The sequence below is a fragment of the Copadichromis virginalis genome, linkage group LG20 (assembly GCF_057382275.1).
Source record: "Copadichromis virginalis isolate Kocher_CV1m ecotype Utaka linkage group LG20, C_Virginalis_male_GT1.1, whole genome shotgun sequence".
Taxonomy (NCBI): domain Eukaryota; kingdom Metazoa; phylum Chordata; class Actinopteri; order Cichliformes; family Cichlidae; genus Copadichromis; species Copadichromis virginalis.
Genome location: NC_140637.1, coordinates 29,487,906 through 29,502,431, shown reverse-complemented (window position 1 = coordinate 29,502,431; position 14,526 = coordinate 29,487,906). Strand labels below are relative to the sequence as shown.

General features: G+C 39.4%; 1 protein-coding gene across 2 annotated transcripts in view; it reads right to left on the bottom strand.

Annotated features, from left to right (window-relative positions):
• The window catches only part of magi3a (membrane associated guanylate kinase, WW and PDZ domain containing 3a), a 106,616-nt gene that overhangs the window by 34,551 nt on the left and 57,539 nt on the right, over positions 1-14,526 (bottom strand). For both annotated transcript variants that reach the window (XM_085442754.1, XM_085442755.1), the window contains exons 2-3: positions 5,122-5,238; positions 959-1,078 (exon numbers count right to left, since the gene is read on the bottom strand). In XM_085442754.1, coding sequence (XP_085298880.1) covers positions 959-1,078; positions 5,122-5,238 — 237 coding nt within the window. The remainder of the gene's footprint in view (positions 1-958; positions 1,079-5,121; positions 5,239-14,526) is intronic.

The window sequence follows — 14,526 nt, the reverse complement described above, 5'->3', positions numbered from 1 at the left end:
GAATTGTAGTGTTTTCCAGTTTGGTTCAGTTACTTTAGGCCAATGAAAAGAATGTCAACTGAGCCAGAATACAATCTGAGCAGAGTGATCTTAAATGAAAAGTTGTCTTGTTTGATGTGGTTTGTTTATGGTGCGATGGCAAAACAGAACATCTGCAGGATTTCATTATGGTAGACATGATTTTAGCACCAATTCAGGTTAAATCCATCTTTAGCCTTAGTCACACAAGCCTAGAGACTGATATGTGACAAAGAACTTGCTGCACCAAAATTTTCCTTGTAATTGCTTTGGTCATTTGCTACTGGCTACTGGAAGGCGATGGCTTGTCTTCCAACACTCAACATTTATTCTTCAACCTGCAGCAAGCACACCTCAAAAGATGTAACTTTTACTTTGAAGACAAACTGTCTAAGTTTCTGTTTTCCATCACACTTTTTAAAATTTTTACTACGGCTTGGCGAGTGTTTGGAGTCAGCATCTTGCAAACTATTGGCAACCATGGTTACCTGCTAGCAACCAAAGGGCAATCACATGGAGGTTTTTGGTGCGGCATCACATACCTCTTTGCAACCAATTTCGCACTGGCAAGCAACATCTTGAAAAGTAGTTGCTAGCAGTTGCCTGGGGCAAAAAGTTTGACAGTGACTGCCAGTGGCTGTGGCTGTCTGTATGACTCAATCTTCAAATCTACCCCTATAATAGTACAGTATTTGTTTCTCATTATTTATAACAATGATTAAAAGTGGCTGTATTTTATGCTCAGAGGAAAAACTGGTATTCACAACAATCAACAACCAGACAAAAGTCCGAAAAGAACAAAATCATTTTATAGTTCGATACCAAGGTCAGGGTCTGATGTGTGTCTGATATTTTGTAACTCCCTATTTCTCCCACTTAAAAGTAAACTATCTATCCAGGCCCCTCCATAATATTGTGTTCCTTGTGTATGAGAACATACCATCGTAGGTGCCACTCTCCAGCAGCAGTCCACTTTCTTCCAGTTCACGAAACTCCGCCACACTGATAAAATTGTAGTCCACTCCCGGAACCTCCCCTTCTCGAGGCTGCCGAGTAGTACCTGCCAACAATGAGAAAGTTTAATACAGTAGGAACTCCAAACAAGTGGAATGTGCCATTCATCGCCAGGGTGGGAGTGGGGGTTGGAAGTGACACTCAATCCAACATGCCCACAGGGATGTGATTCAAGTCCAAATACAATGCTCAGGGGAGAATCTGTGTCTGCATCATGAATAGTCAACAAAGCTGGGACAGCAAAGCGATGAATTCATTATTCAAATATGAAGCAGAGGGGAAAAAATGTCCTCCACAGAGCAACACAGCTGTCACAATACAGAAGAAGTACAAGTGATGACAATGAACAAGATTTTTAATTACATACTTTGATGCTGATTGTGTAGAACAGCACCACTTTAAGCACGATAAATGAGAAAAATTAGAAAGCTCTCTGTTGACCTTACACATATTTTTTTAAATAATAACACCATCTGCATGTCTGCTCTGTGTGGAAATTAGTTCTCCGAAATTAATAATAACTAATCCAATGTACATCCTGGTGCTGTACACTTCTGACATGCCAGCCTACGGCTACCTAAATAAACTGTTTGTTTATGCAACGCATTTTATGGGACCTCATTATCAACAAACCACAAACTGATATTGTGAATAGATTCAAATGAATATAACGCACTGTCACCTCAAAGCCCTTTCTGTTGATTTATTAGCCACAATAGTTGTTTCCTGCACTAAAAAAAAAGAATAAAAAAAACAAAAAACAACAACAACAAGCAAATCACGCATACTTGCAGTGTATTTCCAAATGTCAATGGTTATGATCGGTGGCAGTTGCTTTGCCTAAAACAATAATCGAGAAAGAAGAATTCCCTTTTTTCCCCAAATGCATCCTTGGTTCTCCTTCTCCTTCGTTTTACAGTCCTTTACCCCCTGAAACAGGCAACCTTAAAGCACTTTCAATTCCAGCAAAGAGCCATTAAGTAGTACCATGCTGCAACTATGATTTAAAAAGTGTCACATTTTCCCTTGTTGATGGTCTCATTGGCAAGACACTGAAAACTTACTGTTATGAAAATAATTTAATGCTCCTTAACACGCCAGCTGCTCTTACCATCATCTTAGATGTAATCAGGCCTTTTGAAATACCTCAGCTAAACCGCTCTGCTATCTGACTGCACTGCAGGCACGAGGGATTTTAACTCCGAGCTTAATAGGAACCCATCCCCATTCTTCATTTTCTTTCTGTGTCAACATCCATCCCGACTGCAGTGTGAGCCATCGCATCTGAAACTGCTTAGTTTCTTGCAAAGGCAATCTTTTATTCTGTCAAACAGAGCAATCAGATGAGACCAATAAAAATCACAAGAAGAAGATATATGAGCTCATTTTTGGAAGAAGGAATAGGGAAATGTATTATGTAGCTATTTATTGTTAATTCAGCTACCTTACCAACAAACTCCAAGACACTGGATCGGTTTTCCTGTTATACAATCATGTAAATGTATTCATATGAAGTTGGTGCAACATGACTGCAAAAGGTAGCAGAAACCTCCCAAAATAACACAAAATAAAGGAGAAAACAATAACATTACAGTTTTAAAACATGAAAGAGATAGCAAAAATAAAACTGTATGTGTAGTTTGTTATTCAGTGGTTAGACAGTGGAAAGAGACTGCTAGGACTGCTGAAACTGCCACCTGAAAAAAAGAGCACTGGGAGAAGGAGCCTTGAAGAGAGCACCAGAAGAAATTTGCTGCCAATTCTCACCGGAAAATACAAGCCTGTTTTAACTTTTAGTTTATGTGTTTGATTTTTTTAAGAGATGAAACAACTGTATGAAAACAATACAGGAGCAAAACAGAAGAAAAACAAAAAGTAAATGTAGTTGATACAGTAGGTCTGTGGAGGTTATTCTGACTTCACATCAAAATCCAGCTCTCCAGTGTTAGATATGAACTGTGTTTCATGGATTTTCTTAGTCGTGAACTGTATTTTGCAGGTTGAACACCCACTCAGTGGAGCACCAGAAGAAACAACAAGCATTTGCCCACAAGATGCTAATTGCAGCAAAACAAAAAAGAATGAGTAAAGAAGCACGTGGATTGCCATTTGTAAACTGACAGATGCTTGATCGCATAGTGCCAACTTCAAACTTTTAGTCAGACTGTGTGAGTTTGACTGTAATATACGATAAACACACAATAAATCAGAACGCTAACATGAAGGGACATGGAAATATGAGTGTTGGTTACAGTTGCTGGCTCAATAGCTACAGTGAAGACACAATAAACACTCGAAAGTGGGCATTTAGCTTGTCCATTTTGGCACACATCATCCACAGTTGTCTGAGACTTACAGTAAGTAGAAAACAGTAAGTGAAGAGTTCAGTGCAACAGCTATGCTTAGTTTTTTTTTTTGTTTTTAAACTTCTCAAAATAGAAATTGCAATTGACTGAAAACCTGAGGCACTTTATTTTTACCTTTGCACCATCCTTCCTTGGTGTTTTATCGTGAAGCGAGACTAGTGGGCCTGAGTGCTGTGCTGCAATGGATATTAATACCCAGGGAAGGAGAGAGCGATAGTAGACGGTAGAGTTGGGTGTTGGAATTTAGTGAAGCTTTAAGGATTTTTGGGTGACCTAGACCCCTGGTACTGGCTTGAGCCCCAGTTTGTGGGAGGCAAGAGTGACACTTAATGAAGCTTCTCTGTGTGCAGCAGAAAAGCAAAGTCATACTTCTGTCACTCCGAAATGCTATTTGGAGTGCTGTAATGAGCGCATGGCATCATGCTGTAATGGCTATTTAGGCTGCTCACAGGGTCACTTTGGCTGAGTCCACTGTGATAAGCCACTGGCACAGGCCTGAATGAGCAAACTGGACAGCGGACATATGCTGAGCTACTGAAGCCAAACCGCAGTGTTGATACGCGTGGTTCACAGTTTCTATTATCTTCCACAATAACTCACTAAAGTAGACCCAAATGTGCACAAGCAGGTACAACTACAACACTGGCTTTTCAGCTGTGATAATCATTGTGATAATGTGAGAAAATGTAACATTTGCATTTTATTTGAGATAGAAAAGACTGAGATGTTATTTATCACACTGTAATTAGGAGAGGAGGTCTAATGATTAAACTTTAAACTACTGTGAAACTTCCACGACAGCAAGCATGATTATTCGGTAAGACACAAATAAATATGCATCTCAAATTAATCAGTGATACTTCTACACAGCAATATTCCTTAAATGCACCTCCAACTGTCTTTTGAATAATGTCCCCCACAAGCAAAATGTCAGAAGTGAAAGCTTTCCAAATGCTAACTGTGAGTTGCACAAGTAATAAATGCTGTCTCAGTGATAAATGGCAAAAACATTGTTGTTTATGTTTTGTTTTGTTTTTTTTAACTCAGCTGCGCATCCCAGAGAACTGCAGCTGCTCGTTCATTTACGCCTGTTGCCCTTGTTGTCCATTTTTAAATCACTCGGGTATTAACACAGAATATTCCAAAAGAAGCAGTGGAGCAAACTCAAACTGAGGGGGAAAAAAAAAATCAGAGGGTGGAAAGTAAATAGGGAAGAAAATGTAGAATTACTCTTTCCTGAATTTAAATCGAACACAACCAAGGTCTGACAACAATCAGAAACTGACAAACATCTCTCTTAATTAAATATTTCATATACACGAGGGCAAAACTCCATTATTAAACATAAAAACACTGAAAGTTTTTCACCCTTTTTTATTCCACAAGCACTGAAGTCTATATTTATACATTTTACCTATGTAGACATCCATATAAAAGCCTATTCAGGTTTTCATAGGACCGTGTGCTTTTACAAATTTTGGTAAGATCAAGAAGTGAAAATCTGCAGTTTATAATACTGAAGTGTAAGTAGAAGAAATTAACAGAAAACAAGTTAAAGGGGTTTATTTGAATTAAAGAATAGGGAGGGCCTGGAGGAAAATGCATAACAGGTAGTGCTACAGATGGGAAGAGACTACGCTCCATCTGGAGAGGTGAGAGGGCAACAAGAAGACCCAGACAGAGAGAGAAGACTGAAGGGCCCAAGGCTGAGGAAGCTACTCACAGGGAATGGTACGCAGGTACAGGTTGTCCCTAATCACCTGCTGGAGCTTATGGTCCAGGGAGCCCTTCTGAAACTGCAGACTGAGGTAGTGACGCAAATCAGTATTCAACACTTTACCTGGAGGGAAAGAAAAGAAAAGTTTGAGTTATGAATTCACACTGGACGGCCTCCAAACTACACACATTTTAAAAACACCATTTTGATTATTTACATTTAAAGACAATTAAAAAAGATAATCAGAAATTTTATTTTATAACCAACAATATTGGAAAGCTCTAATCAATAACCCCTGCTACAGTGCCCAAATCAAAAACGCCACATGTTGGGACAGTAAATATTTACATCTGATACTATGTGATTAGTAGCACATAGTAGCATGCAAGTCTATGAAAGTTTTACGCTTCCAATAATGATCACTGTCATGTTTCATGCTATCATGCTAACGTAAAGAATAAGCCTTAAAGAAATAAAAATAGATTTATTTTTTTTTACCCAAGCTTTAGTTAAAAACTTTATTTTTGAAACGTGCTCGAGAATAATACACAGGTTACAGATACACTTGCAATAAACTGTGCAAAAGATGGACCTAGCTTCCAGATCACAAACAATAAGCCAATTTTATCTGATGGCCACCAGATGGCGATAGCACAGGTGCTATGTTTTAAAAAAGGAGGATTGGCCTTGGTATGCTCATTACATAACGGCTTGTGACCAATTAGCTGCCAGCCAAAGCACTTCACAGTCAGACACACCCCTCCTTGTCAAAAACGGGTTTTTGTTGTTTGTTTGTTAAATCAAGATCTCAAGGCTTTAACGCTGAACATCAGAAACCAATGGATGATGTCACTGTAGCTATGCCCACCTTTATCATCGATGAGTTAGACCCTTGAGATACATTTTTCCCCACCACTGTAGGTTCAGTCAATCAATGTAACCCATCAGACATACATATTTATGTAATTCAAGACCTGCTAAGGAACACTTTTTTTTTTATTGTGTCCTCATTTGGAAAACCTTCTTTTTCACACAACTGTAAGTAAATGTACATAGTATGATCTCTATCCAATCCCGATCGGAATGAAACCTATTAGTCACATGATTAAATATTTATTAAGCTCTATCGTTAAAAATCCAGACGCATGGCAAAAGGCAAGAGCATAACATTAGCACTATTATTTCCTAGTAGGAACAGCAGTTTAATCCAAGTGTGGGGAGTGATCTGATTAAACATTAATTGGACAATTTTGTAGTAATAATTCAGATGCACTCACGACAAAAACAACCAAACAAAAAAAAACAAAACAGGAACAGAACATTAGGATGGCTGTTTTTTAGAAGCAAAAGAAAAGGAAGGAAAGTCTGAGAAAGAGAGTGCAGGAAGAAGATTTACAGTTCTTCTTAGAGTGATGGAATATCATAGAGATGAAGAGAGAAGAAAGAAACCAAGAGCAAAATCCTTTGTGCTTCTTTGCTACAGTTAGACTCTTCCACTGTGTGGTCTCAAGCTGTGTGTGGAGCATAAGTTTCTTTCTGAAGAAGGGACACGCAGGATGTGCTTTGAATACGTCTTCACTACCACTGCGGGCATCAAAGCTCATTCTCTCCACCACTGCTTAGCAGGGGGTACACAATTAACCTGACGCTGCTGACTAAGGGAGTGGGCACAAGGATGTGATATCTACATCAATTGTCATGCCATTTGTTTGGCTTTGGGGTTTTTTCTTCTTCTCAAAAAACACTTTGACTTTGATCAGAATCAAGTCTTGTATTATGCATCTGTCCCTTTTTCTTTGCCCAAAATGCAGAAACGCAAGGCCAAGATGTGCCAATGTCTGCCAGAGTCTCTGACAGAAGTGGTGAAATCCAGCAGATGTCTTATCCAAATCAGGAAATGTTGACAAATCAAACACAAGTCATGCAGAAAATGACAGACTCCAAATGAGATCGACATTAAACTACTGTGGGGAGCTTAAGTCAGTCACGTCTTCCAGCAGAATATGTAAATATGTAATTTTACAAATTGTAAGAGCGATTCTCTTGTTGGCTCATCTGCTCATAAATATTTTGAAATAGTACTCTGCATCATTATTTTAATTAACAACTAAAAACTTTTTTTTGCATTCAAATGTATTCACTAATTTACAAAATACACACACATACGCATACAGACCCATGTAGAAAATAAAATGTAGAAAAAAAAATCCAACTCTCATAATAGCAAAGAGAAATATTCCCATAGTGAAAGTAATGATTTTTTTGTGGCGCATCCTACACATCCCACACTCTGTAAGAGCTTTTCCTATTCAAGAAAAACTTGAACAATATTTTTATGACATTTTCATTCGGAAGTGTTAAAGGAGAGCCGAGGCAGCTGGGGAATAAGACAAAATAAAAACCCACCTAATTCCAAAATATTGTAAATTAAATTCATTGTTATTCATTCCCTAAGGGGATAAAACAAGTAATGCTAGGACTGCAGATCAGCAGGATAATGTTGTCTTAAAAAATGGTGGTGAGAATATTTTTTAATAAAACGTTTTGAATTTCTTGTTTACTGGATGCTCAACACAACTCAGTACTGTGGCACTGTGCTCTGCAGGAAGGCACAGGCAGGTTTTTGGAATTTTTGGGGCTTCCAGTCATCCTTCATGTACCTGCTAATTTGCTTAAGCTGAAACGGTACCGTAATTGCAGCATGTCAGTGGTACAAGTAAGTGCTAAGGCATGGAGAAGCATGGCTATCTATTATGTAACTCTATAGACTTTTTATTGGCACAATGAATGTAAGGAATTTAGGTCAATGAAACAAAAGCTGCCTGGCTTTGAATACACAACAAAACCCCACAAAAGCCACAAGCCTGCGGTCCATGTTCCCAGAAGCTATGAGAAATGAAAAACCCCAAATTCTAATAAACATAAAGAAAATACATCCCATCCCTCCCACTGGGTCAAGCTTGTGTAGATGGGAGTGATTACCCCTCCGCCAGGGCTTTTATCAAGCTTGGGAAACCCACCCCAAATCTATTTTCACACAAGGCCTTGGAAGATCAACTGGTTTCAGTGTGGACAACAGAGGGTACTAACCGATACCACAGAATTCCCGCAACTATGTGTAGATACAACGCAGGGTCAACAAAAATCAATCTCTTTTTCTCTCTCGTACTTACACACAAACACATGCAAATTACCTCCACTGCCCAAAGCAAACTCCTACTCAAGAGCCTCTAACAGGGTAGCCTTTGTGGCCCGCCTGTCAGCTTGCGTTAGCCTGCCACATCATATCTCCAGAGACAGAAAGAGAATGAGAGAAAGGGGGAGTGCAGCGACTCTCAGCTTCCTGCTAGGTTACTAGGCAGCACATCACTGGCCTGCCAGGGTAGTAGTACGAGGCATGTGGGACACAATGGAAGCCTTTGTGCCTTGTCATCCGGCTATTAGGCACTCTCACACAGGGGGAGTGTAGGGGAGCAGCTGGGGAAAAGGGGAACTGCAGTTCAAGGATGGAGAATTATTAAAAACAAAGGGAGTGAAGGCGGACAAGGTGCACGAAGTGGGTGACGTTTGCACGGAGGATTAATGATGATGCATGGGAACACACATGGAAACCTACCATGCTTGTCTCATTTTCCCTTTTAATCATTGTTCAACCACTCCATGCATGCCTGTGCCGCCCTTTCTGTGGAGATTCATCAGCCCTGGCAGATCCCCACGGGGCTCTTCACACCTATGTTTGAGATCACTTTCTGAATTGCTATCAGGCCTCCCTGCATCTCTCCTTTTTCTCTATTCCACTGCTAGCCACTTAACCTTTTATTTGCTCTAATAACAATCCTCTGCTTTCAATGGATGTCTGCATCTACCTGTCGCTATAGTGCCTCTTCACCTGTCTTCTGCCGCAAGGATAAAGGCAAATACAAGCCAAGCCTTCTTTTTGTATTTAGCTGCCATTAGTTTTCAGGTCACATATTGAGGAGCAGGAGGACAGGCTTAGCAGATGGGTACACAACTTTCCTGCTTTAAAGTGCACAATGAAATGCTAAAGCAGAACAAATCCTTTGTAATGTACTTTTATTTAGAAATATGAGGTGCTTCGGATTTTTTTTTAAACATAATTACAACAAAACAGAATAAAATCAAATGCCTAGAAGCATGCTAGCAGCACTGAGACTGTTTCTACATAATCCTTCATCACAATGCTAACACAATTTAGCAGGTATAATGCTGACTATGTTCAATTTCTTAGAAAAACTGTGTTAAAATGTACCAAATCACACAACCAGCAAAGCACAGTTGAGGATGACAGTAATGGGTTTTTTAAGCATTTCGTCTTGAAAGAAATAACACCATCAACTGAAATTTCATCTGGGGTAAAGTGTCTCACGACAATCCATCCAACAGTTTAAGACATGCCATTGAAAAAAAGATATAGGCTAATAATTTCATGTGCTGCCTATCGATTATCACTTTGATAGGCTTCATCTTCTAGTGACCAAAGTGGAACCAAGTCTAATAGTTTACGTAGTATTTTAATCATCAGCAGAGCAATAGATTAGCTGTTAATCTGTTGTTCAGACTGATATAATCATGAGAAAGAAGTTAGGTTGACTCAAAAAAAAAAAAAACTCTCTTCAACTACAGAAACAAATAAGCTTCCAAACTTTCTACCGAGCACTCAGGTAAAACTATCCATCTTTGTTTGTCTTCTGCTAAAACCCTGCAGCTCGACTTGGCACACCAGCATGCTCTCGGTTCACCGGGGCCAAAACAATACACTTGCAATACAGATATTTACCCAGGCATCCAGTAAACAGGCAGTTAAATTACAATATGCTTGCATAGACACAATGCTCTTCCAAAATGAGAGAGGAAGCAATGAAGCGATGTCACCAGCAGGGGTGTCAGTGGGCGTCTAATGAGGCAATTCTCTGACAGTAGTGCAGCTCCAGAAATGGTGAGAAAGCCCCTACCATCTGCTAATTACCACCTTGTTAGGTTCATTTGGCAACTTGGGACAATAGAATGTCCTGCCTCATTCTGTATGACAGGCAGACAGAGGAATCACCAGATTTTTGGAAACACGGTTGTCTATATTTATACTAAAAAGGTAGAGGAAAATGAAATAAACACTTACGGCTCATTTTGGTTTCCCTTTAGAGAGCAACAGGCATACAGACATGGTGGGTTTTACACCAGTGTCATGTCTGCCCAATCAATGTGACATGAATAAAACCAGCATTTCTCCTTAAACACCCTTCTTTGAAGTTGGAGAGGTGTGGATTGTTTCTTGTTTTAGAACAAATCTTTCGCTCGTGTGGCCACTGTTTAAGCTGAGAGCTGTACTTTAATTGGCTAGAAAAGGGAGTCTGTGTGAAGTCAATTAGTGCTGCAAAGCTCAAGTGATTAATTGTGGATGGAGGAACACTTTGGGATGAAAAATGTTAGATGAAGGAAATCAATGTCCCCAGTAGCCCTTCTCCCTTCAGGTTAGATAGATCTCTCTTGAAATCCAATTAGTGGCACCATATCTTAACATAAGGTCAGACTGCACAGTGTGGGTGTTTTGGCTGTAAAGTAACTAATGGCCAGGTCAGAGACTTTTTTTAGACAAGATACATGTTTCAGTATTTCACCTTTTAAAATCAAGACTTTACAGAATGTTGAATGACAGGATTTATCGGCGATAAGTATCAAATTCCTATTGATAAGAGAATTGGAGGAAATGAGGTGCTGGAGAAGGGACTCTTCATGATATTATGTGAGCTTGGTGTGCCACAAGGACAGCATCATTATCCCTGCACCCTTGGCAGAAGTATGCAATGAACTCTTTTAGCAGGTAATTGAAAGGAATGGTCATGCTACAGATTGAATGCGGACTTAATGTTATAGGTTTATTATAGTCAGTGTAATAATCATCAGTGCACTTGGCAGTAGACACAGATGGTCTGCCAAAGCACTCGGCATTCAGAAATATATTCTTGGATTCGGGTGGCTTACTTGCAATTGTTGGCTGACTGTACTAAATATCCATTACTTACATGTTTGAGATGAAACTGGCTTAGTGCAGTCTTGGCTCATTTAACAGTCTACACCTATTATATTGATACATAGAGCATGTGTGCATGCCATATCAAAACTTCAGTGGAGCCAGTCAGTCTGTGTAGTACGGTGTGATGAATTCTTGCCAAATGAGGTGACTTCACATTAATTCAAAGTACCCTGTCCTCCCCAGTCAATAGTTAACCACATGCAATAAAAGTAACAAGCATTTGTTTTCCAGGCAGTAAGAAGTGACCTTGAAATTGTCCTTTCACACATACACACACACCTATCTATAGATCTATATCTATCAATCTCTATATCTCTATAGATTTACACACATATACATACACGTATACATACATGTATACAAAGCTACAGGCAAGCCTTTTTGGTTGCCTTTTGATTCTTAGCTGAGGCAGGGAGGCTAAGAACAGTCACAGTCACCTGACAGTCATCAGAAGCAGGTCTTCTCTTCTCTCCTGTCCTATCCCCTTTCTGTGATATGGAGCAGACTGACAGATTGTGGCATTAAACTCTCCTTCACCCAGTATTTATCTCCAGCCACTTCTCTCAGAAAATGATTTCTTGGCCCTGCAGTCTGTCAGATCCACTGCAACTCAGTTGACACACCCACCTCTACTACCTATATGTGCATCAGCTATTGGAGGTCATCCATACCAAAATCCAGGAACAGCTGTCCTGTATCCTATTAGAGATGCATTTGCTGCTGAACCAATATAACTTTTGATTACAGGTTATATTAGTTTGTAGGGCTGCCACAAACGATTATTTTGATAGTCGACTAGTCACCGATTATTTTTGCGATTAGTCGACTAATCAGATCATCATCCATTGGACGTAAAACGTACAGCTTATTGCACCAGCAGCATCTGCTCTTATATAACTATCATTAGCTTACAGCTTTAAGTGTTTATGGTATGTGCTAACTAAAAATAAAGACAAGATGATAGTTTATTAAATTTTAATGAAATTTGCAGATTCTTTCGGTGAAGTTTAATAAACTCCTTGCTATCTAAAATATAACGGGACACCGGAGTATATTCTCGAGCATCTCACACTTCTGATAATCAGTTGTTTATTCAGCTGTGTAAAAACTATAACTTTAATCTCAGCCAAACCGATTTACTCAGGAACAAATAAAATATTAAAAAAGCCAAACAATAACATTTTGAAGTTATCTAAGTGACTTATATATATTTAACCTGAGTAGCGACAGACGACGGTGGGTTTGAAAACGATTTGCCGGTGAGCCTGTAACCCCGGCTAGCTATCGAGCTAGTGGGTAACAGACGTCTCCGAAAACGTCGGAGCGCTTTTGAAAATATGTGGTGTCCTGGTAAACTGAGCAGATATTTGAGGTTTACACAGCTACATTCTCGCATGAAAATATGTTAAACGTTTATTTTGTGACCCAGAAAGAATAATAAGAGTAATATTAAAACTAACTAGCTGCCGCCATTGTTGTAAACTGAGCTGGGCTGCGCTATGAATTCTGGGACACAGCTTCTTCTTCTTCTTCGGGGTTAATGGCAGCTGGCATCCTTGTACATGCAGTGCTGCCATCTTCTGTGTCAGGCCGTTATTACACTCTTAAATCCTACTGCTTACCGGTATTCCTGCGTCTTTTGTGATCTTACAAAGCTTCAAACGACGCGTCGACTATTAAATCAGTCGTCGACGATTTTGATAGTCGACGTAATCGTGACTAGTCGACTAATCGTGGCAGCCCTATTAGTTTGGTCCACACAGAAATAGCTATTGTTATATCACCTAATCCTACCTATGATTGGTGTTTCATGGTTTTACTGACAGCTTATTTTGAAGTTATCCAGTGATATATGTTGCCATGTACTTCAGCTCAGACTTTTGTACAGATAATCATGGTTCCCAGAGGATGTATCCTAATCACTTTTAAGATTTTTCCAAACACCTATGGCAGAAAGCCATGAAATTTGTTTCAGATATTTGTGATTCCCACAGGATGTTTTTGGTGTAACCATGACTTTTTAACACAGTGGCAATATTATATAAAAACACATATTTTCCTTAACCCTTTAAAACAAACGTAGGTCCCAGCAGCCTTAGCTTTACTTCCTGTTCTGGGCTAATTAGTAAATGCTACAATTCTTCCATTGTGCAACACATAATGTACTAGTACTAGAACCAGTGGATTCTCAAAACCCAGTTCAACACCAAAATAAATTATTTATCCCATGAACTTAAACCTTATTTATGTATTTATTGAAGAATTCATGTTTAAGAAGTTAAAAAAGTTAAATCACCAGCACAGTGATTGCAGATCATTTATTTAAAATGCTAATCTTATATTTTGTTTACAGAACAGATACTGAAATGTTAGAGTCGCTGCCGTGTAACCTACTAACATTACTGCAGATAACGTAAATTTCAGAATAACATAAGAAGGATATGGTTGAATGTTGAACTGTGAATTCATTTACTTTTAATTCTATGAGCAGATTTGGATGTTGATATTTTGGGTGCTTTGCTAAACTGGGAGAATTTCTTCCCTTTGGCTGAAAAGCACACCTTGAGTGAATAAATCATCACCTGCCTCGGGCTGCCTTTATGAGTCAGGTGAGTGACAGCATTATTGTGGCAGCTGCAGTTAATTGTCATCTTCCTCATACACTACAGTTTTTGCAGTGTCTGTGGGTGTCATTCTTCTTCAGCAAGTAATGACAAACTAGGATGTGCTGCCCCCCTCAGTTCCTGAAGAACTGCATACACTGCCTACAGTACCTAATGGTACAGAAGAAAGAAATTGGTACCATTGTGTTTTCAGAATTTTAGTATCAAAAAGGAGAGTAAGTATTTGGGATACCTAAGGTACTTTAAGGCTAATCAGTAGATGTCACTTAAATTGCAATGTTAAAAGGTACAGCTTTTGTAAGTATGTCTGTGAAGGTTCTCAGTCATCCAGGTCATCATAGTCTAAGGAGCTTGGAAAGGAAAGGACTTTAAGTTTCTTGAAGATGTTTCACCTCTCATCCGAGAAGCTTCTTCATTTCTAAGAGCAATTGGTGGAGAGTCCCAGATTTGAAGCCCCATGGGAGTGTTCCCAAGAGGGTCACGGATCCCCTATTGATCCTCTACCTAATCACACTTGAAGGCGAGCCAAGGTGTGAAAACAGGTGTGGGTCACAATCAGCCAAGGTTTCAGGTGAACCCATTGTGAAGCCTAGCCCCACCCTATCATGTGATTTACTGAAGTCAAAGGGCCCTGGATGTGAGCGGGCATCAAGGGATCTCAAAACTGGATTATAGATGGCAGACAGTTGGCATCTTAAACTTAAAGAAGCCCAGACGCTTTACTTTCCAAGCTTC